Below are 25,352 nucleotides of genomic sequence, written 5' to 3'. Positions count from 1 at the left end.
CCGGACAGTGTAATATAAGATACAATAATAATTTATAAATGATTAAGGGTGCATGGGGGAGAGGGGAGGAGGAAGGGAAGGGGAGGGGGAAAAAAAGGAAAATGAACTGATTCCGGGAACTCAAGAGGCAAGCGAATTTTGGGAATGATGAGGGCAACAAATGTATAGATGTGTTTTATACAATTGATCTATGTATTGTGATGAATTGGATGAGCCCCAATAAATTGATTAAAAATAATAATAATAAAAAAATAAAATAAAATAAAAGTTTTCGAACAAAAAAAAAGTGCTTCATATTCTTGTTAAACTCAAGACATGGTCTCAAATACAACCTTGGGAAAAGCAACTGCTTTCTTAGCATGAGATTTGCTTCCTACTGTCTCTATGACTACTTACTTGTACAAATGTATATACCCTAGGGGAGGTAATTTCTTTTGACAAATGTTAGCTTGTTATATCATTAATCAGAAAATCCAGCCTTAATACATCAATCTTATAGTTATAGGGGAGGGAATTTTCTTTCTGGTCATACATCCATGGTCACAACACTGCCAGGATGTATAAATTTGAACAAAGATGATCAGGCTAGGCTCAACTAGAAAAACAACTAAACAATATATCCTTTCTCTTTCTCACATGCACTCCAATATATAAAATCTGTAGACCACTCTATTCCATAATCTTTTACTTGAAACTTATTTTGGGACCCTAGGTGTATGAAAGTTTCCTGTAATAACTTACCTGGGAATGAGGTCTTAGGGAAACCAATTTAATAAGAATTCTTTTCCATTTCATTTTCCTCCTAACTGTTTTGTTAATAAATAAAAAGCCAACGATCTCATGCTGTGTGAAAGACAGATATTTATTGAAAGCTACAGCCCTATGTGAACTCATTTCTTATTACAGTTCATTGCACAACTTTCCTTTTGTGAGTGGCAGTAGTTTGTCTTCTCGAAGTAGTTTACAGAACAAGTTTCTGTGTTTTCAGTGATCAATTTCTGACAAGTGTTAGGATAGAAGTATAACAAGATTAATAGTCATAATAGCAAACACTTATCTCGATGATGTGCACAGTACTGAGCACTTTGAGTACATTATCTCATCCATATTCAGAAGAACACTTTGAGAAGAGTACAATGATCTTTATCCCAATGATACAAATGAAGGACTTGAGGCTAAATTACAGATTTTAAAGAATATTATTTTTCCTCAGGCCCAGGTCAGATTGAGTTTGTTTTGTAACTGAGGCAAGAAAACTAAAACCTTCTGAGTTGCCTTGATGAGGAAGATGAATAAGCAAATTTCATGGCAGTATGCAGATCCATTGGCATATAGGCCCTGGGCTTCCTATTCATCCTTATTGAACCAGGGAAGTACATGGTACCTATACTTTCTCAAGGGCTCTAGAGTTTCTATGGGGCTTGTGTAGAGAGGGATGAATAGAGTTTAAAGGGTGAAATACCTTGGGCAGCCCTACCTAGCTTCCCACAACAGAAGATATTAATTCTTTGTGAACTTTCATAAAGGCATGAGTGGCTGAGAGAGCCAAGTATTAAGAGACCTTGAGATGGGGACAAACAACGTCCAGTGGCGACTTAATTACTGATGGCTGAGCCTCTGACAGACTGAAATTTGTCTCGGTGATGTCATTGTGAGGCAATTGTCTGCATCTCTTTTTGTCCCGCATCTCTCACCTGATAGCTTGGTGCCATGCGAGCTTCTTGGATTTCTACCCCCAAGATGAAGTTAAAGTTGACACCCAGAATTGAGTGAGAAGTAGATTATGTCACCAGACAGAAAAGGAACTTGTGACCAAAAGATAAATTGATGTAGAAGATGACATAATGCAGGGAACCAATAGAGAGGTCAGTGGGGCTGGCCCCAATCCCAACTACGTGGATGCCCCCACTCCCCCACCCAGATGAATGCACTACAGAGGACAGCACTGAAGCTACAACTCAGAGAGAGGGGTGCATCTGATCAGAGCACACAGGAGCAAACAAAGAGGAAAGGAGAGAGAGTGAAACACATCCTGGTCCACCAAACCGTGAGGACAATAATCCTGCTGAGAACACACAATGCAGAGGGAAGACCATAGGGCAGGCCCCACCATGAGACAAGACATCCCTCACTGGCCCATAGCGCTATGAAGGACAATACTGGAGGCACAGTGCAGGAATTGTGCACTATCTGATCCTGCCACACTGGGGCGAAACGCTAAGGGCGTGCAACAGAGCAGCAAGGGGAGCAAAGCAATGAAGTCCCCGGGGAATACCAAAAATAGACTTTGGAGCCAGAACATGGCATCTTATCCCACTTAACCGGAAAACATGCCTGAAGGTCAACAAACAGACCTGGAACTATTTATAGGCTTTTCTCTTTTTGTCGGTTTTTTGTTGTTGCTGCTTGGTTTGGGGGTTTTCTTTTGTTGTTTTGTTTTGCTTTGCCTTGATTTTGTGCTTACTGTTGGCTCTGCATGTCTATCTAGACAAGATAGGCGGGATAAACAGTCTGGAGGGGAAAACAAAGGTACCGAAGGTTCTAGGGGGGGGCATGGGAGAGGGGATGCAGGGAAAGGAAGTGGGTGTTAACAAACCTAAGGAAAAGGGAACAACAAGTGATTTAAAATTAATGGCAAGGAAAGTGTAGGAAACCTGGTAGTGCTTGATCAAGGGCAATGTAACAGAGAGGAATTACTGAAACCCGAATGAAGGGTGGACATTATTGTGGTACAAGAGGAAAGTAAAAGGAAATAGAGGAAAGAACTTGGAGGCAAAGCGCATTTATATAGGTCTAAATACAGGCATGTACATATATAAATATAATTATATATAACGATAGGGAAATAGATCTATGTACATATATTTATATATTAAGTGTCAAGGTAGCAGGTGGACATTGGACCTCTACACAAGTACTCCCTCAATGCAAGACCACTGTTCTAATAACCTGACATTCCCTCATGCTCACCTTCCCGACATGATAGCTGAGAACAAAATGGCTGCATAGTAAATGTGGTGAAGATAGCTGATGGTGCCCAGCTATCAAAAGATATAGCATCTGAGGTCTTAAAGGCTTGAAGACAAACAAGTGACTATCTAGCTGAGAAGCAACAAAGACCACATGCAGACCCACACCAGCCTGTGTGATCATGAGGTATCAAAGACCCAGAACAAAAAATCACAGCAATTTGAATGAGGGTGTGTGTGGAGTGGAGACCCAAAACCTATCTATAGACAATTGGACATCCTCTTACAGAAGGGTCACAAGGAAGAGCTGAGCCAGTCATGATGCAGTATAGCACCAATGAGACACAGAACTTTCCTCTAGTTCTTTTAATGCTTTCTCCCTCCTCTATCATGATCCCAAATCTCCCTTACAAATGTGGCTAGACTAGAGCATGTACAGAAGTACAGATAAGAGCTGGAAACAGGGAATCCAGGACAGATAAACCCCTCAGGACCAATAATGAGAGAAGCAATACCAGGAGGGGAAGGGGAAGGTGGGGAGACAAAGGGGAAACCTATCACAATGGTCTACATATAACCCCCTCCCTGGGGGATGGACAACAGAAAAGTGGGTGAAGGTAGACATTGGTCAGTGTAAGACATGAAAAAGTAATCATTTATAAATCATCAAGGGTTCGTGAGGGAGGGAGGGTGGTGGAGGGAAGGGGGGAAATGAGGAACTGAGACCAAGCACTCAAGTAGAAAGAAAATGTTTTGAAAATGATAATGGCAACATATGCAAAAATGTTCTTGAGACAATGTATGCATGTATGTATTGTGATAAGAGCTATCTGAGTCTCCAATAAAATGATTTCTTAAAAAGACTACAACTTCCTCCAAAAGAAAAATGCATAATACAAAATACACCAAATATCAGAATTGATGCTTGTGAAAACATTTAGTACAGTAGCTAATACAATGAATGCTTCATATATGTCAGAAACTATGCTAAGAACTTCATAAACATTTATTTCTCATAACAGTCTTATGACAGGGAACCCATTCTTTTACTTCTTTTTGATTTTTCATTTTGTTATATATAAAACACTCACTGCCATCCAGTCAATGCTGACTCATAATGACCCCATAGGACAGAGTAGAACTGTCTGTGTGATTTTCCAAGACTGTATCTGTTTACAGGAGTAGAAGGCTCTGTCCTTTTTCTTGGCAGCTTCATGGTTACACTTTGGACTGCTAATTGCAAGGTCAGAAGTTTGAAACCACCAGGAACTCCATGGGAGAAAGATGAGGTTTTCTATTGTAAACAGTTATAGTCTCAGAATCTTACAAGGGCATTTCTACCTTGTCTTATAAGGTCACTATGGATCAGTATCAACTCAATGACGATAATATAGCTATAGCTACAGCTATATCTACAACTATATACAGTTCCTCGTATATACAAATGCATATCATTATCTTTTAACCCCATTTTGATGTTCCTTCATCTATATACTATCCATACACACCCACACATAATGCAAAACTTTCCATTTGAACATTTTCATGTGTATAATTCAGTGACATTACTTCATCATATTGTAGCGCCATATTTGGAAACTGTTCCCAACTTTTTCTATTACTCATAACAGAAACCCAGTACTTCAAGCAATGATTCCCTCCTTCTCCCTCCTATCACCTTTCCCATTAACTTCCCATAGACTTGGACTTCTACACACTTCTACACATTCCAGCTATTTCATGTATCTGGGTCACACAACAACTATCCTTTTGTGACTGACTTATTTCACTCAGCATAATGTTTTCAAGATGCATTCAGACCATAGAAGATATTAGGACATCCTTTCTCTTTGTCTAGGTTGCTGCCTGTGCTCCTGCTTTGAATTGTTCTGGGTCTATGTTTAGGTAAAGAGTTGCTATATAGTCTGGAAATTCTGCGTTTAACTTTTTGAGGACCTAGCAAACGATTTTCAATAGGGGTTGTGAGGGATATCCTTTTTCTCCATTTTACATCGTGCGAATGGAAACCTGAGGCAGGTAAGGAACTTTCCCAACATCAGCTGGGTCAGAGGGTGAAACGAAACCAGGTTACTAAAGATCCAAATTTTTGGTTTTTCAACATCACACCTAATTCCTCAGCCTTTATCTTCAGGAGGTTAAAACAAAATAACAGAAATAGGAAGCCAATTTTTAACAACTTGTTTCTTCAACCATTCATTTTTCATTTCTAAGATGTATGGGTTTACCTCCAAAACATATCTATTGAAAAATATTTTTTAAAATCCATATACTATTTTTTTCATTGCAGCGTCACCACCAAGTTACTGTCAAAGCCACAGATACAAGACCCATGGTAGAAACCCACTGACCCTGAGAGCCTGAAGAGCCTGACCTTGACACACTCTGACTATCTCAGAGGGGAGGTAGACAAGAGAAATACATTTGAGGGTGGGAGGTAGTTATAGGCTGGTTTTTAGGAAGGAAGTAAAGTCTTTACCCAAACTGGTAAACCTGCTTGGAGTAGCTGAAAGTGATTTGTTTTCTTTGGAACAAAGGTCCTGGGGCTGAAAGGGTTGGTTTTAAATACACTTTAGGCATAGATTTCTCCATACATCATGGTTTGGTATGGGTTATCATTTCTATTGCAACTTGTCATTCCACAACTTTCTTGACCTACAGTAATGACCCAACTTGTCTCTTGCCTTCACATTTTCCAACCTCCCATTTTTTTCCTGGCAAAACAGCCAAATTATTCCCTTTTTAAACCTCAGATGGTGTGTCATTTTTACCCCTAATTTTCTTCTTCAATGTTTTCCCATCAGACTTGGAATAAAACCCTACATTCCTGGCATAGTCTATGCCTCGGTCAACAATTCCAGTGTCACCCTTTGCCAATCCCACTTGAACATACCATGCTCCATCAACCCAATTGTCTTTATTTTTTGAACATGCCACAGATGGACTCATTACTGATTTGCCTTTGATATTCTTTCTGTTAGCATGAAATTCTCCAATTCTTATAATATATTTTTATGTATCTCCCAGATCTTATCTTAAATAAAGAGATTTTAAAAGATTTCTCAAATCCCTATTTTTTATATCAGGTTTCTTTATGACATAATCTCAGAGTATCCTGTGTTTCTTTCTATTGTACAAATAACCATTTATAACAGCAAATGATTTGTAAGATTGTTTAATGTTGTCTACCTAGTAGATTGTAAACTCTATAAACCAAAGGACTATGCTGATTTTCTTAATGCATTCCCAGCACTGGGTAGCAAACAGATTCAATAAATATGGATTCAACAAGAAAATTAATTCTAGAGTGGGCCTAGACTTGCTTTTGGAAAACAGGCTACTGGCTAGGTGTCCTTCCCAAGCACGAAGAACATCATTTCTTTCACAAAATTTTAGCAAACCAGCCTGGGACCATATCTTGGCTTAAACAAGGTAATAAGCCTAAAATTTTTATCTTTTTACTGTTGTAAGTATGGATGTTTCCTTTGTACAACAAATACAGTTTCTGGTATAGGAAATGTTTAAATAATAATGTATTATTTTTATAGCAGCTTGGTAAGTTAAAGATAAGTAATTATTATCATGAGGTTATTAGTATCTGACAAAGCACCATTTGTGTGGTGAAGTTGAAAAAAATTATAACAAGTCAATGAGAGCCAAAATATGACTTTAAGTATAATCCACTTTAATTTTGAGAATATCATAATAGGTTTGATTCACTGAACACTAATAACAGAAGACCTGAAAAACTGTGGAATGAAATCAAGAGCATCACACATGAAAAAAGCAAAAGGTCATGAAAAAGAAAGGAAAAAAAGAAAAGATCAAAGTCAATGTCAGAAGAGATGCCTAAATTTGCTCTTGATCACAGAGTAGCTCAAACAAATGGAAAAAATGTTGAAGTAAATGAGCTGAACATAAATTTTCAAAGGGCAGCTCATACAGACAAATAGTATAATGAAATGTGGAGTTAGAAAACAAAAGCAGAAGAATACACTCTGTGTATTTCAAGCTGAAAGATCAGCTTGAAAAAAAAATCAAGCCTTGTATTGCAATTTAATAGGCTTTATGGGAAAAGCATTGAATGATAAATCAAAGAAGATGGAAGAAATATGCAAGAAGATCTATTCAACATTCAGCGATTTCAAGTGGGAACATATGATCAAGAACCAATGTTACTGAAGGAAGAAGTCCAAAATGGACTGAAGGCATTAGAGAAAAGCAAGGCTCCAAGAATTGATGGAATACCAATTGAAATGTTTCAACCCACTGATGAGGCATTGGAAACATTCACCTATGTCCAGAAATGTGGAACACAGCTACCTGGCTATCCAACTAGAAAATATCCATATTTCTAACCATCTTAAAGAGAGATTATCCAAAAGATTGTGGAAATTATTAAATAATATCATTAATATCACATGCAAGTAAAATTTTGCTGAACGTCATTCGGCAGTACATTGGTATTGTCACCAATGCAAGCTTGATTCAAAAGAGGATGTGGAACAAGGGGGATTGTTGCTGACCTCCGATGGATCTCGGTTAAAAGCAGAGAATACCAGAAAGATATGTACTTGTGTTTTATTGATTGTTGATAGCCTGGAGGCAAAAAGGAGTAAGAGAACATTTCACTCTGCTTATGGGGAACCTATGCATGGACTAAGAGGGAATGGTTCAAACAGAACAAAGGAATGCTTTCTGTTTTAAAATCAGGAAAGATGTGCATCAAGGTTGTAGCCTCTCATGATATTTATTCGATCTGTACAATAAGCAAATAATCCAAGAAGCTGGACGTTATGAAGTAGAGCACTGCAGCAGGATTGGAGGAAGTCTTAATAACTACCTGAGATATGAAAATGACGCAACTAATACGTGCAGGTTCAAAGACTCACATTCAGAGTTTCTGATTCTAACCCACCAGATCCTCTGCTCAGTCGTGCTGTTCGTGCATGAACTCCTGGGATTGAGGGCCTTCCTCTTTTCCACTGCTTCTCCGCATCACCAAGCACAATGCCTTTTCCCAGGCTTCAGACAAATATATCGATTTTCAAGACTTTTAGATCTGTTACCTTCACAAGAACCATATATGGTGTATAAAGGCTGTATCCCTACTTCCAATGGTAAAAAGACAAACACTTTAGGCTAGTTACCTTGTTTTAGCCAAGGTATGGTCCAAGGTCAGTGAGTGAGGCAGAATTTTGTGAGAGGAGTGGTTGCATTGGGGCTTGGGAAGGACACACAACATTTTTTTCTAAAGGCAAGACTAGGTCCACTATAAAATCATCTGCTTGCTGAATCCATATTTATTAAATGCTACTTGCCAGTCAGTGCCGGGAATACATTAGTAAGGAAAATAAGCATGGTTCCCTTGCTCATAGTTTACAATCTACTAGGTATTCAACATTAAGCTTACAAACCACTTACTTCAGTGCAGGGGGTTGGGATGGGAAAATATATATGAAGTGGAAAGAGCAAGGACAAAGTAGAGGAGGTAAACTCGAGCTGGAACCCATGCCGGTCTCCTTAGTGCTTCCATCATGTGATGAGGTGGGTATCAGATCATCAGATGATATGGAAATTCTGCCCAAAAAAGCTGTTGTCCTTTGTAAACAGAAGTAAATCCACATTTGGACCATAAGTCAAGAGGTATAGGAGGATTCAGAGGAAGCTGAAACAGCTGTTGCCCCACACCAGCAAAGTGAGCCTGAAGAGACATGAAAGCTTACATAAACTGCAAGATAACACACTGGGAAGTCACATTAGAACAATAGAGGAAAAACACCTTTCATCTAAGTATGAGTAATTTAGTGTGACTATGAATCACTCAATGGCAGGGAGTTGAGGGAGCGAAGTGTCTTGATGGTAGGAAGGTGACAGAGGATGTTAGGAGGGTAATTCAGGAGGCATGAAAGATATGTGAAGTCAGTTCATAGAAGATCTTTTATACCCTAAGATAAGTTTGGATTTAATCTGGAAGGGAGATGTTGAGCTACTAAGGTAGTTAGTTTATTGTGCCAACCTGGCCGATAAACACATGTGAGGTTAATTGAATGGCAGAGAGATAAAAGGCTCAGTGAGCCTTGCCTTTCGAGTTCTCGGATCTCTTGTTTCTGATCGTCAGACCAGGGCGCAGATGCCTTAGCCAGTTCCCTGCTTCAGCTGGCAAGGCTTACTTCCTGCAAGACATCCCTGATGAGAAGCCATATGGATCTACCCCGATGCAGCCCTGGGTGCTGGAGCAGCCGTGTGGAGACCCCTGCCAGTGCTGAGATGCTTACACATTCACTGACTGGGCTTTCCTCCTGCAGTCGATGTCATTGTGTATGTTTTGTGAGATGGAAGAGGACTTTGTGGATTGGTGTTGGAAATATGGGTTAATGGGTTAATGTTGGACGTGTGGGCTTGGGCAGCTCTGGGTTGGGATGTTTTCTTGATGCGCACTTAACCTTTACATAGAACTGTCTCTTGTACATGAGTTTCTGTGGATTTGTTTCTCTAACTTACCCAGACTAACACAGCTACTATGTTCAACTCTCCAATTTTTGTTTTAAAAAGTTTAAACCCATTAGCACCACATAATCTTCTCTTCAGGTCCCCGTTCTTCCCATTCTTTTCTTGCCCATAGTTTTACCAAAACAAACTCCTTAGTTTTCTCCAATACTCCTTTTTACTTTAGTGCCTCTACTTGGTATATATTTCCTTCCTCCCTTCCTTTTACTGTAGAGGAGACCAGGTGGCCAAGTGGTCACCCAAAGGACTGAGATCTGCAAGGCCCACCACCTGCTCTGTGGGAGAAAGATGGGGCTTTCTACTCATGTAAAGAGTCACTCATAGGGGCAGTTCTACCCTGTCCTATAGGGTTACTGTGTGCCGGCATTGACTCCATGGCAGCGAGAGGTTTTTTGATTCCTATCGCCTGATCAGTTTCCTCTTCTCCTTTGGGAACACTGTTCTAGGCAGTGTTCCTTTCAGCAGGATAGAAATGAGCACACTGTGCGTCACTGGATAGTGACCTTCCTGATTATGGAAATCCTGTTTATATCATCCGTATGTCCCCACTGTCTTCACAGTGTCTGACACTTAGAAGGTGATCAGATGAGGTATGTTGATTAAATCTGGTTTCAAATTTCAAGCGCCCCTCATCAAATGCTTTACATGTGCCCCCCACCCTATATTATTAATGGATTTGATAAAGCAGAACATTTGAACACTGCCACAGATACACATGTCTCATTTCTGTATTTGAATAAAGAATTAAGAAGGAGCAGCAAGGGCTTCTAGCACCTTTCAGAAAGTAGACTCCAGTTAACAAGAGGGAGAAAGTTCATTTTCTGCGGTCTGCTCCAAGGCATTGACAAACTTCTCATTCTTCCTAAGCGTCTCCACAGTCTTCTCTATGCTATTCTACCCGTAACAGATCCTTGTCATATCGAATTTTTTTATAATGATAAATTATCTTCAATTTTTTGAAGCAGAAGAAGTTAAACAATCTTCTGAAGGTTTGTTTAACACTTGAGGAGGTCAATCCATAGGATATTTCCTGAAAAAGCTTTTTTGTTTGCTTTGCCAACTCCCGGATTGAAGAGTCTTCATCTCTAAGCATTCGATCAATAGCTGAAATAGCAGGAAGGTGTTTTGTTCAAGGGATCAGTAGTTTCCTTAGAACCTTAGAAAATCTAACCCCAAGAGTCCCCTAAAACATCTACAGAGCGCCCCTACCCGAAATCCCATTATTTGGAGCAACAGCTTTCAGGAAATTTTAACCTCCATCTTTACCAGGAAAGAAAAATGACAATATTCACTAAACATTTACCAATTGTTAATATATGCTGAACATTTTACTATATAGCAAAATATATATTCATAAAGAGGTTCAATATTTCTTACAATAGTGACAAAAGTTAGGATCAGTCTTACATTAAACAATAAGGCAGTGTTTCTCAACCTGTGGGTCATGACCCTTGTGGGGTGAGCGACCCTTTCACAGGGGTTGCCCAATTCATAACAGTAGCAAAATTATAGTGATTAAGTAGCAATGAAAATGATTTTATGGTTTGGGGGTCACCACAACATGAGGAACTGTTTTAAAGGGTCATGGCATTAGGAAGGTTGAGAACCACTGCTAAGGGATTGGTTGCATTAGTAATATTCATGAAGTGAAATACAGTGCACTTAATAAAAATGCAAAATTGTATTTTTGGCATGCAAAAGTATTTTGGACAGTGAAACCAATGATAACATAATTATAAGTTCATTAAAAAATAAATATGGAAAATGCTGATGTTCTTTAAACATATGCCAGATGTTAATCTCATTTTTTCCAGTTAGATTATGAGTAATTACTGTTTTCTTCTATAATTAAAAGAAACAGAAAAAGAGAAAGAAGGAGTGGGAGGAGAAAGAGCACAGGTGAGAAAGAAGAAAAAAATTCTGAGAGAGAAAAGGGGAGAACTAGACGCCTTGCATCTAGTAAGCAATCAAGAAATATATGTTTATTGAATGAATAAATAAACAAACAAATGAAAACTGAAGAAATGTAAGCATTCTGGTCCTGGAGGGCATCCCCCCTACCCACCCCCCTCAGTTTCTCCAGATTATTCTGGCTTTGGTGAGTTCATGCTTCGTGTGCAGTGTAAAACTGTGCTCCACAGTGTTTTCAACAACTGACGTTTTAGAAGTAGATCACTGTGTTTTTTTCTGTTGTGCCTCTGGATGCACTTAACCTTCCAGCCTTGGTGGTTGGCGGCTGAGTGCATTCATGAGTAATACCCCCAAAATCGGGTGTCATTGTGTTGTTGAGTTTTATTGAATTGATTCCCATTCATGGAAGCCCCATGCAACAGAGTGGAATTTCCCATAGGCTTTTCTTGATCATAATACTTATAGTAAGAAGCCTTGGTGGCACTGTGGGGTAGACACTGGGCTGCTAAAGGTTAAGGTCAGAGGTTGAAACCCACCAGCTGGTTTGTGGGGGAAAGGTGACACTCTCTGCTCCTGCATAGATTCACAGTTTCACAAACTCTATACAGAGTCGCTGTGCGTTGGAAAACTCACTGATGGTGGAGTCAGTTATAACTCATAGTGTGGAGTAGATTGTACTTATGAGTATAGGGTGGGGGAGAACTCCTTGCAAGAGTCACTCCATAGCAGTAGTTTTATAAGTTGGAATCAACTTGATGGCACTGGGTTTGTGTGGAATCTTAACAAAAGCAGCTCATTTGCTCTTTCCCAAACCACTGAATTGGGTTACCTGGTGATCTTTTGGTGTAGCAACTAAGCGCCTAATGGTCAAGCACTTAGCCAATGTGCCACCAGGGCTCCTTATTTACTGAATAATTATGTACATTTGCAGAAGAAGGAATTAAGAAAAATTAACATTTATTCTATCAAAATGTGAGGGCCTCAGGCCTCATCATTGTCCTGGTGGTACAACTAAGTGCTCAGCTGTTAACTGAAAGGTGGGTAGTTCAAACCCCCGAGCCACTCAGAAAGGAAAGATGCAGCAGCGTCTTCCATAAAGATTTACACCGTTGGTAACCCTCCAGAGGTGCTCTCCTCTTGGGCTCTATCAGGGTTGCTATGAGTAGGAATTGATTGACAGCAGTGGGATTGGATTTTGGATTTTAAATTCCCTGAGGGAAGACACTTGGTTTCATTTTGTTTGCTGCTATATCCCCAGAGTCTAGACATTATTGGATGAATGAGTAAATGCACCCTCACCTCTCTACACCTGTTCAGGTATATTAGATGTTAGCTAAATCTGAAATGATGAAAGGGTTCAATGGAGAGCTAGAAACAGGAGAGTGGGTGAGAGAAATAAAAGATGGCCTTTATCCCAGTCCTCACACTAATCACCCGAAAGCCCATCACACCCCACCCACTACCATCACCTTACTGCCATCCCTGGGACCATTATAGACCTTATTTTGTGACTAGAATTAAAACAGTAAATTTATATAGACTTCTGAATAAATACTTTGAAACTTTAATACGTACCATCAAGCATCACTTCAATTTCAAGGCTGAGGAGTAAATGGCTGCACAATTTTGCCAAGTACCCTATGCATAAAGTAAAATTGAAGTTACTCCACAATACATTATGAAAATGTGTTATCTTCTATTGTCTTTCTTTGCTTTCTTTGAAACAAAGCATTTCCAGGTAACTATTGAGTCATCTTTTAGTGCTTTCAAATAATTACTGATTAATAAAAAGTCGTAATTAAAATAAACCGGTGTGTGTGTAAATGTATACAGATCATCATTTGTACAGCTCAACGAATGACCACCAATTGAACATTCCCTAGTCACTGCCTAGGTTATTAGGTAGAAAATTATTAGTGTTTCAGAAGCATTCCTCCTGTCCCTCCCAGTCTCCACCTGCACTGTTCAGATGCCTTGTGTGTGTCCATGGCTTCTTTTTCTCAACATTACATTTGAGAAGTCAATCCATATTCTTGTATGTAGTAGTTCATTAATTTCCATAGCTACAAGGCAGGCTCGTGAACTTTTCCATTTTTTTTAATGAACCTAGTCCAAATCCACTTCCAGAGAGTTAATTCTGACTCATACCGACCCTATAGGCTTACATAACATCACCCTATATAGTTTCCAAGGCTGTACAACTTTATGGAAGGAGATTGACCACCACCCCCTTTTTGGGGGGGGGGGCATGTAGAGCAGCTGGTGGGTTCAAACAGATGACCTTTGGGTTAGCAGTCAATTGTTTATTTTGATGAATAGAAGTATCTAATCTTATTGTGATCCAATTTGTCAAACATTTGGCTAATTTTTAATGAACCTGTTGGTCGTGTTAGGAAACAAGTACACACAAGAGTCCAGAAGCTCTGGTGGCATAGAGATTAAATCCTCACCTGCAAACCAAAATGCAGGTGGTTTGAACCCACCAGCCTCTCTGTACAAGAGACTGTCAATTGGAATTAACTCGATAGCAACAGGTTTGACTTTTGGGGCTTTGTTTAGAAAAAGTTTGCATTATTCAAAGACATCAAGACAGTCTCTCAAATTGACTTTTAGAAACTTTGTTTTATATTTTTCATTCCTATCTACACTCCAACTGGAATCATGTGGCATAAAGTAAGGATCAAGGTATTTTTATATGGTGTATAAATGATCTGACACTACCTCGAGAGGGGGAAAACCAAAAATTTGTCTTTCCATACAGCTTTACGGGCTCATTCGCATCTTAAATTGTGCTTGCCAGAGGGTCAGTAACAAAGTACTGCTATTAGAGTTCCAGTTTATACATGTAGTTTATTCCAAACAACACGTGTGTCTACAATCAGTGATTGTAGACAAGTCCTTACAGCAATATATGCCTATGCCTTAGGCCCCTTAGGGTGCTTCAAAAGAAAAGAAGGGTGGGGGATCAAAACTGGCTTCTCAGGAGCTCTCCTGGGCCAAGACAGAGAGGTCAGCTCACAAGGCTATGGTGACTGTGTTTGTGATATACCAAAAGGTGATCTTGTTAGATTTGATCAAAGGACACAAGTGGGTGATTATTGTGAAGAACTTTTAAGAAAACTGAAAACTGCACTGGTGAGAAAAATTATAAATGTAATCCACCATATGAATTTTTAAAAAGACAAGAACAGCATGATCATAACAATTGATGCAGAAGAGAACATATGCATCTCTCAGGAAGCTAGAGATTGTATTTCTTTCTGTTTTTGACCATCTGAATGTCTTCTTTGGTGAACTCTCTGTTCATTTCTTAATTGGATTATCCCTCTTTATCTTGTTGAGGTGTTGCCGGTTGATATAGATTTTAGAGATTAGTCCATGTCCAATATATTGCTGCCAAATTTTCCCCATTTGTGAGTTCTGTTTATTCTTTTGAAAGTGTCTTATTGTTAGTAGTTCCCTGTCATCTATTTTGTCTTCTCCGGTGTATGCATTTTTTTCATTATGTTTGACGGTGTGCTTATTTCCCGTATTAGGACCCTCAAGTTTGTACCTATTTTCTCATTCATGGTCTTTATAGCTCTAGGGGTTCCATTTAGGTCTTTAATCCACCTTGAATTCATTTTTTTGTACATGGTGAGGTATAGGCCTTGTATCCTTCTTCCGCCGATGGACATGCAATTTTGCCAGCACCATTTGTTGAAGAGACTCTATTTTTCCCCATTTAATATTTTTTTAACTCTTTGTTGAAGATCATACGTCTGTGGGGGGATGGATGTATTTCTTGGTTCTCTCTTCTGCCATTGGTCTAGGCATCTATTATTATTCCAAGACTAGCCTGTTTTAACTACTGTTACTGAGTTAGAGCTTTGAGGATCAGAAAGTGGGAAGCCTCCTACTTTATTAATCTTATTATAGTTCTTTGACTATGCTGGATCTCTTTGCTCTCCACATAAAGTGAATTCATTTTTCTACTCGTTTTTAAAAGAAGGAAGTTGGGATAGAGCTCAGAATTTTATATTTAGGAAAAATTGACATTTGCACAATATTAAGCCATAAACATGGAACATTTCCATTTATGTAGATCTCTTTTAGTTTCTTGTAGTAGTGTTTTATAGTTTTCTTGGTACACCTATGTTGTTTTTCTAGTTATGTTTATTCTTAACTATTTCATCATTTTTGTGGCTATTGTGAGTGGCATTGTTTCCCTATTCGTTTTTCATAGCTTTTTTCATAAATATACAAGACTCCAACTGATTATTGTATGTTGATCTGTAGCTGTCCATGCTGTCAAATCTTTTGATTTTGCTCAACAATTTTTTGTCAAGTTCTTGGAGCTTCATATGTATAGGATGCTATCATCTGCAAATAGAGCAAGTTTTACTTCTTCTTTGACAATTTGGATTCCTTGGTAGTGTTAGTTCTATGCTTTTCTCAAGGTAATGGAGGCAGATATTTGTGCGGTGAAATAATGCATTTGGTATATTATTTTCTTCACCCTTACTTCCTCCAGATTCCAGTGGAGAGACCAATAATTGTACCTTATATGGCTATTCACAAGTTTCCAAGAACCCAGCCCTACTCAGCAAAGTAGGATGCAGAACATTGTCTATGAACTATGTTATGCCAATTTACCTTGGGTCAAAATGCTTTTGCCAATTTAACTTTTACAAATGTATGGCTTATTAACAGCAATTACAATACTTATCCTTAATGTAAATTTCCCATCACCATTAACCTCCTTTCTCCCCCTCCTTCCACCATTAATAAGTTGTAGCCTGTGTACATTGACCAGTTTTGGCCTTTTTCTATAAAGCATGTCATACAATATCTGTCTTTTTATGCGTGACTTAGTTTTCTCAGCATTATGTCCTTAAGTTCCATTCCAATTGTTGTGTGCATCAAGATTTCATTTCTCTTACTTGCTGGGTTGTAGTATTACATTGCATGTATGTTTCACATTTCATTGGTCTTTTCATCTATGGATGAGCATTGAGGTTGCTTCCACCTTTTGCCTATTGTGAATAGTGCTGCAATGATTACTGATATCTAATTATCTGTTTGCGTCACTTCTTTCAAGTCTTTTGGACATATACCTGAGATGTAGTCAGTTGATATGGTCTTCTAGCTATCTTACTTTTGCGATGTATCATGATTTGGGGCTCTATATCTGTGACTATAATCCCATTCTGGAGTGAGTTCTCTGATATACTACTGGATAGGATTAAGATGGGGTTAAATCCTGTCCTTAGGAGAGGGTGTGAACCAAGGCATACTCTTTGCTTCTTTGTATCTTGAAGGCCTCTTTCCTAGAATGTGTGAGTTAAGACACCATCCTTTGTTTTCCTTGGGGCATGTTTGGCTAAAATGCCATGCCATTCATCTGTGTATGAGAACCATCTTGGACACAGAGAAGAAGGACCAGTAACATTGGAAGAACACATTCCACATCCCTGTCTGAAGTGGTTCAGGCCAAGCCCAGAGGCACTGGAGACAGAGAAATAGGAACAGTGCGGAGACTATGGGACAGTGAGATCGAGGTTGCCATATTGGCATATAGAGGGATCATGTAGCCAAGAGGCTTAAGACCAGAGGAGGACATGGCTGGATAGCTTCCTGGTCTATAGAGAAGAGGGAGCTTGTGACTGACAGACTGAGGACTGGAGAGAGACATGGCTACTGGCTGAGGAGAGAGGTGTTGCTGTGAACCAATGACTATCTCCTCAGTGTGTGCTGATCCTGATTGTGGTTACCACTTAATTTCTCTAGTAACCCCCCTTGAATTTGAGTATTGCCTGTGAGTTCTGTGTGGTCATTGCAAGGAATTATCAAACTCAGGATAGAAGTACAGTTTCGTGGAAGGGACGGTTGGTGTCAGAATAGGGTAAAGAAGAATGGAATGAGGAAATGTGTTTGGCCCCTGCTTGGTGACTACAAAGGGAAGTTAATGGCTAATGAAAGGTCAAGGAAGTTGTACCGAGGACCAGCTTATTCTTTGAGGATAGCAAGGGGCGTTGTACAAGAATTTTGTTGGGACACCTTAATCTATCCACCCTACAACTCTAATCTTGATCTTCTAGACTTTTTTGTTCCCCAAACTCAATGAACTTAAGGACTACAAATTGAATAGGACTACAAATTGAATCTCTTGGTGCCAAAAATAGTCATATTGATGTTGTGTAAATGGAATAATTTGGACCCTCCTGGGAAGGGTTAGACATATGGAACACACCTTTACTAGTATATTGACCTAGGATGGAAAATGTGTCAAGAAACAATAGTTTCTACATTTTGAAAAGCTTGTTTAATAAAACAAAATTTTGTTTCTATGTTTTTGGAACAATCATTTTGACTTACTGTTTTACTACAAAGTAATCAATAAATTCAATGCAATCAAAATTCACTTCTTTATATAAATGGAAAAATCATCCTCAACTTTATATGGAATAATAGAAGCCCTTAATAACTAAAGCAATGTTGAAAGAGAAGAAACCAAAAGAGGAGGATTCAGACTTCCCGAATTTAAAACACATTAAATAGCTACAGTTACCGAAACAGTCTAGTACTTATATAATAATAATAAGCATATGGAGCGATAGATGAATGGAACAGAACTGAGAATCCAGAAATAAACCCACTCATCTAGGATCAACTTATTTTTGGCAAGGATGCTAAGTTCATTCACCATGAAAAGAAGAATATCTTCAATAAATGGTGTTGGAAAAGATATATTTCCACCCTATACACAAAAACATACAAAAATTCAACATGAATTAAAGACCTAAAAGTGAAAACTGAAAAAGAAAATATAGGGAAACTTGTCCCTAGGTTTTAACAATTGGACTATCTAATTTTAAGTGAGAGCAGTTAAAGACAAATATATATAACTGGAACCCATACAAAATAAAAAATTTAATTCACCAAAAGACTTTACCCTAAAGGAGAAAAAACTAGCTACTAAATGGAAAATATCTTCAGAAACCATTTGTCTCATAGGTCTAATAACCCATATGTGTGGGGTAGGGGTTGGGGAGGGGTAATTTTAACAATTCAACAACAAAAGGACAAATAACCGAACCATAAAATTAAAATGGCTATCAAACACATGAAAAGATGTTCAATTTCATTAGCAACCACAGAATAATCCAAACCAGTGAGATACCATTTCCACTAGAATCATGAAAATTAAACAAAACCGGAAAATTACAAATGTTGGTGAAGATGTGGAGAAATTTGAATCATATATATTGCTGGTGGGAATTCAAAATGGTACAGTCACTGTGAAAGTGTGATAGTTCATTAGAAAAAAAATAGAACTACCCAATTCTTGAAGGACATTTATTTCCAAAGTTAACTCAAGAACAAAGGAAATCTGAACAAACCTATAATTGGAGATTTAAGCAATAATTAAAAACTTTCCACAAAAAGCTGGGGAACAGTAGACCTCACTGGTGATTACCTAAAAAATGTTTTAAAATTATTTACTACCAAAACTTTACAAACTCTTCAAAAATAATAGAAGCACCAAGCAAGCTCAAACTCAGCAGCACAATTTACAATGGCTTTCAAGTTCTGAACACAATCCTCTCCTCTCTGAGACCATCTAGACATTGGCACTGCCCTCGAGACTGTTTGTTAGCCAGGCTCTCTGGATTCTGGGTGCAGGTTCCTTGACTTTGGGTTTCAGTTTCAACTTCTAGTCCCACTGGGATGATAATTATGCTCCCTTAATCTTGGGCAGCCCCTTCTCCTAGTCTGAGTGACAACCCCACTCCTTCAGCCTGGCAGCCCCATCCCATCAACTTCGGGCAGCAGATTCAGTCACATCTACCTAGCACTTGTGAATGAAAGCCCCACACTCCATAACTAAGTTGGTGAGGATCTGACTGTGAAACCAAGAAGGCCATGGTCGTACCCTTTCAGACCAAGGTAGCTCTGTTAGCTGTGTTCCTTGTCTCTTCAACTTCTGCTTCATTGTTCCTTGACCTCTTGGCCCCTTGACTACTGGGACTGCTTGAGTTATCCCAGCTTCTACCCATCTTGGGAAAGTATTCCAAGTTCTTTAGGCCTACCAATAATGTCTGGAGGTACCTACTTCACCAGTAAGCAAAAAACCAGCATGCCTCTCTTGTCCCACACACCTTACACACCTGACCTCACTCCATGTGACTTCTTTTTGTTTCCAAGTATGAAGAAGGACAGGAAAGGACAGTGATTTGATGATGTAGAAGTGGTGAAGAAAAAATGAGGAGGTGCTGTCAGGTATCCAAACAGATGAGTTTGAAAAATGTTTTCAAGAATAGAATTTCAGATTTGACAAATGTATTAAGTGTAATGGAAAGTACTTAAAAGGTGATAACTTTGTTTTGTTAAAAAAAAGTAAATACATAGCTTTGAAAAAAATTCCACTTTGTGGGGGTTATACTCCTTGAATTCACTATGTATTATAAAAGTGAACCCTCTTTCTATCATGTGCATTAACTTCTATACATACAGTATGTGTGTATAGCTAGCATACAATCTCTATATTACCTCTCTACAAAGACAGGTGCTGGTTATAACAAACAAAGGCAATTGATATTTTTTTCAAGAGATCAATTGGTACAGTAATTTTGTTCCTTTTAAGACAAGCATATTAAGAAATGAATATTGAATTTTATTTACCTAGTAAAATAACTGCTCCCCTCCTCAGATATGCTCGGGAACTGTTCAGAAATCCTAGTGTATCAGATATCAAATCTGTAAGGTAGCTCCAGTGAGAAATATTCTGGTAATAAAAGACAGAAATATCTTAAATGTTGAAAAAGCACATTTGCTTCATCTAGAGCAGCTTCAAGAGAAAACTATTTACTTATATCATATATAGGATTAATTCTACAACTTGAGGCTTTTTATGTATGAACTCTGTGTTTGCTTGCAGGTCTCATTCAGCAATGTCCTTGAACATAACAACAGCCTCAAATTTAACAATTGTGAGGACAGTGCAGGACTGCACAGGCTAATTCTGGTGTATTTAGGGTTGCTCTGAGTTAGAACCAACTTGATGGCACCTAACAACAACAACAACAACAACATGATTTTCCAATGCAACTTTGTGTTTCAAAACTTTGGTTAGCATTCCTCCATCCCTATTTGTTTGCCATTCCAGTTCAAGGTGGTTTCAAGAGGGGCAGTTCATAAGGCAGTGGGAACAAAATTCCAATTTTCCTTTTGATCATTTGAAATACTCTTTGTACCTTGAAACTTATCCATGGTTTAAAGAGGGTGGGATGAAGGAAGGCATAATAGTTAAACTGAAGGAAAAAGTGGCTAAGTAGATGATTGGTATTAGTGGATAAGTAGATGATTAGTATTGAGGAAGAAAAATTTAGAACTTTAATTTTCTTTGGTCTTAAGCCCTGGTCATAAACACCCATTTATTGCTTCTTTTTATATTACTTTTCCAGAATCCATTCTCTTTCCAATCAGAATTTTCATAAATTTGGATATCTTTTAAGTTCTTTCCACATCTCTTTTGTTGGTAAAAAATAAGAGATTACTTACAAGATTATTACAGATGTTGAGCACCACCATTTCAAAATCATAATTTTTGTCTGTGAGCCAATATGTTATCGACCAGTCAAATTGTAAGGAGCAGATTTCTAATGTATATTTACATGCCTGTAAAATAGAATGTCAATGAGTATCTGTTCAGCCATTGGTACATAAAACCCTACGGTTTTCAGCACAACTAAGAAAAATAAGACAGCAGGACTTACTCTAACTACTACCATCGTCGGATCCTCCAGAAACAGGATAAGAGACACCAGGCCTTCCAAGACCACGTCTTTGAACATCCACGTGTATTGATACATATCCCTGAGTAATTCACCAAAGTGCCTGATGGCCATACTCCGAACGCCTTCACTACTCTGGAATGTGCACACCAAGTCCTCATTTGAGAATAATATCAGAACTTCTTTTGAATGAAAGGGCAATATACTTATATATACATATAACATATACACACAAATACATGCATAGACATTTTTAAACACATACATTGACACTTCAAAAAAATAATGGTTAGCAGCCAAGAATCCTTGGACCCTTAGCTTAGAATGAGGTTTCCAAGGACTACTTAGGCCAGATAAGGAGAAGTTTGGATGATAAGGATTTGAGAGGAGAAATAATGTGAGTCAGAAGAACTCACCTTTAAGTTTCATAAACTATTAGAAAACTAACTTTTTATATGGACATCCCCAACTAGTTATTCACATGACCTTGGCTAAATTAATTGACATTTATTTGTTTGTTTCCTTTTCTGTAAGCAAGGGATAATAATAATAATAATAGGATTATTGAAAAGATTATAGTATAGTTCATATAAAGTCACTTAAAACCATGCCTGATACATAACAAGTGTTCAGTAAAATTTAGACATGACTGTTATCATCATTACTATCTTCATCATTGTGTTCATACAAAAATAATTTTCCAAATCTAAGTTTCTTCTTCTTATAATTCTTATAATCATTCTTCAGTGAATTCTGGATAATTAAGAATTTATACATTATCCAATACTAGGGTAAGTTAAAAAGTATTGCTACTATTCATTTCAACCTTTATTAAATGAAAATATAAAAATCTGATGATACTTTTTCTCAACAGATCCTCCATGTAGATCGATATCTTTATGAATTCAGTGTTTCCATCTTGGTAACCCTTTGTGAACTAATTCTGTTCTTTTCTATTTACACAACATCAATCTATCATACACTGCTGGTGGGACTGTAAAAATGTACATCCACTGTGCAAAAGGATGTGATGCTACCTCAAACAACTGGGAATAGAAATTCCACACGACCCACCAATCCCTTTGCTGAATTGATACCCTGAATAAGTAGGAGCCATGACATGAACAGACATATGTACCCCCAAGCTTATCACAACACTGTTTGCAACACCAAGAGATGGAAATATCATAAATTCCCACAAATAGAGACTGGATAAAGAAGCACCGATATATGCACAATGGAATAGGGTGCATCATGGAAAAGCAATGGTGAAACATGAAACGTCTCATGGCATGGATGGGCCTGGAAACCTTGTGCTGGTGAAATTGCTCAGTTACAAAAGGACAAAAGGGTAGGAGACCACTGTAACAAAGAAAAAAAATAAGACAAAGGTTTTCACACTAAAAGAAACAAACTTTGATGGTTATCAAGGGTGGGAGGGAAAAGTAGAGATGAAGCAATAGGCTCGACAGGTAGATAGATGTTGGCTTGAGTGAAGGGAGGATGGTATTCCATAAGAGGTGAAGGGCCGGGTAGGATAAGCTAATGGAGAATTTGTTAAGGAGCTTAACTTGTGTAAAAAATGTGATTATCTGAAATGTCAACCCTCAATTCACACACAAAATGTTGTTTTTGATGGTAGTTTGGGCATTCTCAAAAGATTAAACCAAATCCTAAACCTGCTGTAATGCATTCAATTCCAACGCAAAGTGATTCTATCGAGGGTTTCTGAGGCTGTATGTCTTTCCAGGGCAGAAAACCTCACCTTTCTTGAATATGGAGCAACTGGTGGTTTTGAAAGACTGATCTTACCAGCTACCAGCCCATAACCTATTATGCCCCCGGGGCTCCTTCAAGGTACTAAAAGCATATTCCCTTTCGATGTTCTGTGAATTGGGGCAACTGAAGTCTGAAGGTGCAAGATCAGTGCTGTAGGGCTTGGGGGTTCAGATTTGCCAACTAAGTTTTTTGCTACAGCAGCCCTTGTTACCCTCAAAGAAGGAATAGGTGTGTTTTCATGATGAAAAAAAAAAAATCTCAAGCCCAATTTTCTTGTCTTTTTTTTTTTTAAGTTTTCTTGAAACTTCCTAATAAGCTGCTATGATCATCCCGTGTCCTTTTGGGGGTGTGGGATGAGCTGTAAAAAGTAGCCACTCCCTTGAGAATCTTAAAAAGCAAACACCGTAACCTTTTGAATGGACTGACCTCTCTGTCTTGAGTTCACGTTTGAGGTCTCTCTAACCTTTAAAACATTTAATCCATCTAAGTTCTGGACTTGCAATCTTGGAAACACAGGGGCACTTCTAAACTGCCTGATAGGGTCACTTTGAGTTAGAATTGACTCAATGGCGGTGAGCTTGGCTTTGCTCTGACTTATGTGATGTAGCATTCACATAAACTTGTGGCAAAGCTTTGATGCTTTGGGAAAATTACCTTCTTGCCATTTGTTTACAATTTGCTGTGAGCCCTGATCTCAAAATAACTTTTACTTTGGGGGAAATATATTTCATTTTTTGAAAATGCCCTAAAAAATGAAGACAAGTGTATTACTGAGAGAACTTGTTTGCAGTCATCTACTGATCATGGAGCTAGCTATATGTAAGCAAATTAAAAAAAAATTGGGCATATGCAAACTAGGACCCAAGTAGCAATACATTTGGATTATCTCTGTAATGAAATATTTTTCTGGCTCATGAACAGTTCATTACAGAAGTCTTTAAGGATAAATAGATATTTCATGGTATATCAAAGTTTTCTTTAATATTAAAATATATTATCATCATCCAGCTTTTCTGGAACACATTTTCCATATGAAATAGGACTTTTCAAATGTTATTTTTTTTAATATAATGGTGTATTAGTCTGGGTAGTTTGGAGAAACAAATCCACAGCAACTCATGTATAAGAGAGTTTTATGCAAAGAAAATGTGCATCACGAAAACATCCCAACCCAATGCTGCCCAAGCCCACAAGTCCAACATTAACCCATACCCTACACCAGTCCACAAAGTCCTTCACCTCACAAAACAGAGGCAATAATGCCAACTGCAGGAGGAAAGCTGAGTCAGTGAACAGAATAAGCATCTCAGCACTAGCAGGGGTCTCCACATGGCTGCTCCAGCACCCAGGGCTGCATCGGGGTAGGTCCATGTGGCTTCTCCTTGGGATGTCTTGTAGGAAGTCAATCTTGCAAGCTGAAGCAGGGACCTGCTAAGACAGCTGCACCCTGGTGCTACCATCACAAAGCAAGAGACCGGAGAACCAGAAAGGCGAGACTCACCACCCATTTATCCCTCCGCCTTTTAATTAGCCCCACATGTGATTATCAGCCAGGCTGGCACAATTAACTAACTCAAATGGTGACAAAATTTAATATAATAATCACATATGAAAAATTGTTCCTATCAACTCTAATCCCCATAATAAACATGTGCTTCCCTATCTTTTGCAGAAGGGGAAATGGATGCTCAAAGAGACTGAGGCCCAAAGATTCTGCAGCTATTAAGAGATGGAACAGGGATTTGAGCCTAAGTAACACAATTATTTTTAATCATTTTATTAGAGGCTCATACAACTCTTATCACAATCCATACTTGCATGAATTGTGCAAAGCACATTTGTACATTCATTGCCCTCATCATTCTCAAAACATATGCTCTCCACTTAAGCCCCTGGCATCAGCTCATCATTTTCCCCCTCCATCCCCACTCCCACCCTCCCTCATGAACCCTTGATAATTTATAAGTTATTATTTTGTCATATCTTGCACTGTCCAATGTCTCCCTTCACCCACTTTTCTGTTGTCCGTCCCCCAGGGAGGAGGTTATATGTAGAACCATGTAACCAGTTCCCCCTTTTCAACCCACCTTCCCTTTACCCTCCTAGTACCACCACTCTCACCACTGGTCTTGAAGGGATCATCCGCCCTGGATTCCCTGTGTTTCCAGTTCCTATCTGTACCAGTGTACATCCTCCAGTCTAGCCTGGGATCATGATCGTGGGTGGGGAGGAAGCCTTTAGGAACTAGAGGAAGGTTGTGTTTCATCGTTGCTACCCTGCACCCTAACTGGTTCATCTCCTCCCCGAGACCCCTCTTCAAGGGGATGTCCAGTGGCCTACAAATGGGATTTGGGTCTCCACTCCACACTTCCCCCCTCATTCACAATGA

The 25,352-nt window shown here is 38.7% G+C and overlaps 1 protein-coding gene across 1 annotated transcript in view; it reads right to left on the bottom strand.

Moving 5' to 3' along the window:
* Window positions 1-25,352, bottom strand: part of MROH9 (maestro heat like repeat family member 9) — a 106,035-nt gene that overhangs the window by 13,390 nt on the left and 67,293 nt on the right. Inside the window, exons 16-20 of the mRNA XM_045297963.1 lie at window positions 21,167-21,319; window positions 20,952-21,068; window positions 20,073-20,175; window positions 12,984-13,046; window positions 10,396-10,601 (exon numbers count right to left, since the gene is read on the bottom strand). Of these exons, the coding sequence (XP_045153898.1) occupies window positions 10,396-10,601; window positions 12,984-13,046; window positions 20,073-20,175; window positions 20,952-21,068; window positions 21,167-21,319 (642 nt within the window). The remainder of the gene's footprint in view (window positions 1-10,395; window positions 10,602-12,983; window positions 13,047-20,072; window positions 20,176-20,951; window positions 21,069-21,166; window positions 21,320-25,352) is intronic.

The sequence above is a fragment of the Echinops telfairi genome, unplaced genomic scaffold, assembly GCF_000313985.2.
Source record: "Echinops telfairi isolate 266 unplaced genomic scaffold, ASM31398v2 ScPeMD7_7424;HRSCAF=8462, whole genome shotgun sequence".
Taxonomy (NCBI): domain Eukaryota; kingdom Metazoa; phylum Chordata; class Mammalia; order Afrosoricida; family Tenrecidae; genus Echinops; species Echinops telfairi.
Note: the sequence above shows the minus strand (reverse complement) of the source record. Positions and strands in the feature narration are given on the sequence as shown.